The following is a 6,000-nucleotide window of genomic DNA, read 5'->3' on the forward strand; positions in this document are numbered from 1 at the left end:
AATGGGTTCCAACACTAGCACGGCTGTCATGGCAATGTGAAACGTATGGAGACAGCCAAATAACATGATAAAATAATTCCTCGTTCGTGTTTGCATATTGTGGACTACATGTACCAAGTTATATGGCAATCTGAAACGTTTGAAACAGTAGCCTTTAGGCATACCTTGGTAAAATGCCTCCTCTTTAGTTTTGGGCGTACATTATTCTGCTAAGCATGTGCTACTTATTTTCACCAGTATAACCACTGCTAGCGTTGGTTGTAGTTTGTTTTATTCTTTGTTTTCTGATAGTACTGACAATAACCATATGATTGCCATTTGTTGTGATATTGTACGCAGGCATGACGTACTTCTTCCTGAAAATAGCCTAATTTCTGTCTAAAATGTGTTGGTTAGAGATTTGTTATTGACAAAACGCTTGTCATTTCAGCTATTATGGTCCCAGCACATCAACCCCTAGTAAGAAGCATTGGAAGCTCGAAGTTCCTTGGAGTAGCCCAGTTGATCGAGCTGGATTTGGCTGCGTATCTGGCAACCTCAGTCAGGGAGAGGGGGAGGGGACTACAGAATTTTGACCGTGATTGCAGTACCGTTTCTGGACACATTTTAAAATATGGCTCCTTTAATTTTTAATTTTATTTTTTTACGGGCATGATGGCGCGCCGTTTTACGAGCCGAAGAAAATGTCAGGCAACGCACGCACGGTGTACTTACAAGCAGAAACAGTGTGTAGACAAAAAGGGAGAATGGACGTGTTTTGGCTTAAAAACTAACGATAGAAGTTAAGCTATAAACACTGAAGCGCCGCATTGCAAGAAGTGTTTTAAAACCTGGCTAGCTAACATGGCTAACGTAGTACGCAGTGTTTTAGCTGCTTCTAAATCACTAATCCTTGTCTTCATGGCGAAAAAAAAAGTATGTTTCTTACAAGTATCATCCCTGCAGGACGAGGAATAGCTGAACATGCTTCACTACACACCGTAGGAGGATACAAGGTCAAGGTTTCCTTAATGGTAACCGAAGGTAAAATAGTTGTGCAGACATTTGTAATTCAGCGCCAAGACAGAATGAAGCAAGTAAACACAAATCATATTAAACATAAAAACATTTTAAAAATCCACAAACAATCACCAGATACAGTAGCTAACCGCATGCTAGCCCACCTGAATGTAAACAAAAAGGTGGGTCGACACAAATATTGATTTTAACTATCAAGTACAAGAGCTGTATCTCGTCGATACTACAATGATTACAAATTACAATTACAATGATTACATCGAGATTTTTTATCATCACAAAATCTTGTTCTTCCTTTTTAAACTTTTTATTATGTTTATAAACTCAGGAAATACGCCGCTGGACACGTGAGGAGTTTAATTATGACCAATGTATGACCCTGCAACTACTTGGTATCGGATCGATACTCAAATTTGTGGTATCATCCAAAACTAATGTCAAGTATCCAAACAACAGAAAAAGGTGCTTCTTACATTTTAACAGAAGTGTAGATTGACCATGTTATAACAAATAACCAGATATTAAAAGTAAATGAACAAGTAGATTAATAATCCCCTTTATACCACTTTTCCCTCATAATTTTGAGGAAAATAATAGAATCGGAAATGACACAATATGTTACTGAATTTGTTCACCAGCTTATTTAATGCCCAAATTGTTCTTTGATTGCAATAAGAAATGTATGTTTAATGTATCATAAGGTTTTTTGTTAAAAAAAAGTCAGTAATGCCTTTTTTTTGTGGTCCCCTTTATTTAGAAAAGTATCGAAATACATTTTAAAGTTAAAAAAGTTAAAGTACCAATGAGTCTCTGCATTTGACCCATCCCCTTGTTCACCCCCTGGGAGGTGAGGGGAGCAGTGAGCAGCAGCGGTGGCCACACCCGGGAATAATTTTTGGTGATTTAACCCCCAATTTGGTAACAGTGCCAAAATATTTGTATCGGGACAACCTTAATTTATGTAAGCCAAAAGGTGGAGCCAAATAGAAATGGGTACAGTTCACATTTGAACCAATACAGTACCAATTTTTGGCACTTTTGTGTGTTTAATAAACGTTAATTGTTTGATGACATTTTATTTTGTAATGTAACATTTAAAAATTAGCTTATATGTTGTTTTCTTATGACATTTGAGTGTCATTTGCAATGCAGTTGCACTTCCAAGACATTAGATGGCAGTAATGTATAGGCTATCTTTGGTATGCTGTCGAACTAGAAAGTAGCTTTTTCCATGAAGCTGACCGTGTTATGTTGTGCCCTACAACGTGTTTATACTGCAAGTATTGTACTTAGTACACACCAGCTGTTTGACTGTAAAATTCATCGTAGTTGTTGTATCCATTAACAAATTTAGATTTGTTGAAATCACCATGTGAAATCGCTAAGGCTAACAGTAGCCTGTCTATGGCAAATCCAGTGTCGATGAGTAACTGGTGCATTTTGGAAGAGTGAAGCCTTACTTTATGTTTGAGTGTTTTCTACCAAGCATACTTGTTTTGTTGGTGTTGAAAATGGCAACATTACTTAGAGGGAGTTTTGACGAGCCCGCCCCGAGTGCTGCTTGACTGATTGTTTACGTGAGCCGGTGTTTAGTCTGCAAACGGACGTGACATCACGTGTAGGGGTGCATCGATTCGTCGACATTGTCGAAAAAATAGTAGTCGTGATGTCATCGCTCGTGTTTTTCCAGAGGGACATGAGTCAACACTGCCCCTGGTATCAACATCGTGGGTGAAAACCTGTAAAGTGAATAGGAGAAATATTTCCTCCTATTCTCCTTAAAATATGAATACCTTTCTCATTTTGCAAAATACATGTTGTTATGACTCTATATTTGTGATACGGGAGCATTTGAACAGGAGAAATGTTGGACATCTGGAGGATGCGATCTCAACTCGGCAAGATTGTACCTTGCTCGTGCGCTAACCGGTGTGAGACAAAAAATAACTATCATTTTAGCCAAAGTCCGCCAGCTAAACTTTTTCTAAATCAATTCAACTACTTTTTAAAGCAGCATCAATTTGCAATGCAATGAAGAAAGGCACAATAACAAACGTCAGTCGCACACACACACTATTAGGCATGATATCATAAGATTAAACATACTATCAATTAGATAGCTAAAATGTTAATAATTAATAATACAAATGTATGCATTGAGTCTATTAGAGTGCTAAAAATGCCAATAGTATATCAGTGTGTAGCTTTTTGAACACAATATCATAAAATGCTTGTTTCTTTTTGAGCATCTTAGTTTTGTTGTTTTATCATTTGTTGTTATTGCTGATTTTTAAGTCCTTTTTTTTTTTTTACATGAAAAAATAGTTTTATTTTGCACTTTTCCTATCCTTACTTTTAAATAGACAACAGTGTAATAGTTTTAATTTTTTTTGTAACAGCTTATTGAGCAGCATAGTTATAACATAAATACCTATGAACAAATTAGCCATCTTTGTTGCAAGTAAGCACATGCCAAAAAACAAGTCAAGCTTAATTTAAATGCTGATGGCTAAATTAGAGGCACTGAATGTGTACGCTTTATAATCCGACTAGTCGACTAATCGTTAAGATAGTCGATGACTATCAAAATAGTAATTAGTTGCAGCCCTCGTCACGTGTAACAAAGATATCGAAATGTTTTACGTGAATCAATACGGGGTAGTTCCGACAAAATTTAGTCAGCACCTATAAAAGAAATGAATTCGGTACCCATCCGTAGCGCCAAGTAACATGTACCCGTATTTTTCGGAGTACAAGTCGCACCTGCCGAAAATGCATAATAAAGAAGGAAAAAAACATATATAAGCCGCACTGGAGCCCGGCCAAACTATAAAAAAAACTGCGACTTATAGTCCGGAAAATGTGGACCCAAACAATGCGTTGTTACCTTGCTGCTCCAGCAGGGCGTTCTGCCTCTTGAGATCGTCGATGTCCTGCTGGTGTGTGTGATTTTTTCGCCTCATGTACTGGATGTACTCTGTGGCTTTGTCTAGGATTTGAGCTCTAGACGCCTGTTTGGTAGACTGCTGTTAGTGACACACGCAAAAGTTGGGAAAAGTGAAGTGAAGTGTGCAGGGAAAATTTGTCACATTTTCACACATTAGCAACATTAACACATTACATTTGTATCAACTCTATTCAATAATAATACAGTGGTACCTCGACTTTGCGTATGATTCGGTTTTGAACGAACGTCACACTCTCTAAGTTATTGCGCTGAATTAACTAGTTTGCCTAGAGTGCCTAAACAAAGAATTGGTGACTCATGCTGCGTTCCATTTGTAACAAAAAGTCTAAATTTCAAAGTTTTTAGTCTACAACGCCCCCCTGAGGTGAAATTTTCTACATGGAAATTTGGAGAGTCCTCACCAGTTGGCTTTAAAGATGGCTGCTTTCAGTGTAAACAATAATATGTTATTAGCACTTCTGACTAAATCAGCTGTATACGCTGTAGTGTTGGATGTACAGTATATCAATGGTAATGTTATTTTAGTGTAAATAACCTTTTTTCCTGTGTTGTATGTGCATCGCCAACTATGGCATCTTTTTGTCTCCTCTTTATCTGCCGTGTTTGATGGGAGCGCATATTTGGCAAGAAGTTGTTGGTATTTAGACAAGGCAAACGCAAGAATAGTTTCGTAGATGTGACCATGTTGATTTCCTGCAACGTTCCCCATCTCTGACTTCTGAGGTAAATGGAACGCATCAATAGTCTCTGTGCAAAATGATCCACCATGGATCCAAAGAAAGTTGCACTTGTCAACAACTTGATAAAGAAGGTGAGAAACACTTTGGAATTCAAGAAAGAACTGGTAGTAAAGTACAATTGAAGCGTTCGCTTGGCTTACCCATCTCTACTCATTGTTGTTTTCGCCATCAAGGGTTTTCAATAAATGTGAAACAGTGATGTTAAATGTACATATTTTTATAATCAGTAATATATATTTTGAATTGTTTTCTGCATGTAAGACTAATATTCTCTATAAAATGGTAATATTTATGGGTTATCTAGGGTTACATGCAGTCGTGGTCAAAAGTTTACATACACTTGTAAAGAACATAATGTCATGGCTGTCTTGAGTTTCCAATCATTTCTACAACTCTTTATTTTTTTGTGATAAGAGTGATTGGAGCACAAACTTGTTTGTTACTAAAAAACATTCATGAAGTTTGGTTCTTTTATGAATTTATTATGGCTCTACTGAAAATGTGACCAAATCTGCTGGGTCAAATGTATATGTACATAAAGTAATGTTAATATTTGGTTATATGTCCCTTGGCAAATTTCACTGCAATAAGGCGCTTTTGGTAGCCATCCACAAGCTTCTGGTTGAATTTTTGACCACTCCTCTTGACAAAATTGATGTAGTTCAGCTAAATTTGTTGGTTTTCTGACATGTACTTGTTTCTCCAGCATTTTCTCAATGGGGTTTAAGTCAGGACTTTGGGAAGGCCATTCTAAAACCTTAATTCTAGCCTGATTTAGCCATTCCTTTAACACTTCTGACGTGTGTTTGTGGTCATTGTCCTGTTGGAACACCCAACAGTGCCCAAGACCCAACCTCCGAGCTGATGATTTTAGGTTGTCCTGAAGAATTTGGAGGTAATCCTCCTTTTTCATTGTCCCATTTACTCTCTGTAAAGCACCAGCTCCATTGGCAGCAAAACAGGCTTGACGGTAGGGATGGTGCTCCTGGGATTAAAGGCCTCACCTTTTCTCCTCCAAATATATTGCTGGGTATTGTGGCCTAACAGCTCAATTTTTGTTTCATCTGACCACAGAACTTTCCTCCAGAAGGTCTTATCTTTGTCCATGTGATCAGCAGCAATCTTTAAATGAGCTTTAAGGTGTCGCTTCTGGAGCAAGAGCTTCCCTCTTGCATGGTAGCCTCTCAGTCCATGGCAATGCAAAACACGCTTGACTGTGGACACTGACACCTGTGTTCCAGCAGCTTCCAATTCATTGCAGACCTGCTTTTTGGT

At 37.8% G+C, this 6,000-nt stretch overlaps 1 protein-coding gene across 10 annotated transcripts in view; it reads right to left on the reverse strand.

The window, feature by feature from the left end:
• max (myc associated factor X) overlaps window positions 1-6,000 on the reverse strand; it is a 39,233-nt gene that overhangs the window by 2,464 nt on the left and 30,769 nt on the right. For 6 of the 10 annotated variants that reach the window (XM_062034423.1, XM_062034421.1, XM_062034426.1 and 3 more), the window contains one exon: window positions 3,905-4,043. In XM_062034423.1, the coding sequence (XP_061890407.1) occupies window positions 3,905-4,043 (139 nt within the window). The remainder of the gene's footprint in view (window positions 1-3,904; window positions 4,044-6,000) is intronic. The other 4 variants (XM_062034424.1, XM_062034427.1, XM_062034420.1 and 1 more) reach the window with 1 other exon arrangement.

This window comes from Entelurus aequoreus, linkage group LG23 (genome assembly GCF_033978785.1).
Source record: "Entelurus aequoreus isolate RoL-2023_Sb linkage group LG23, RoL_Eaeq_v1.1, whole genome shotgun sequence".
Classification (NCBI taxonomy): Eukaryota; Metazoa; Chordata; class Actinopteri; order Syngnathiformes; family Syngnathidae; genus Entelurus; species Entelurus aequoreus.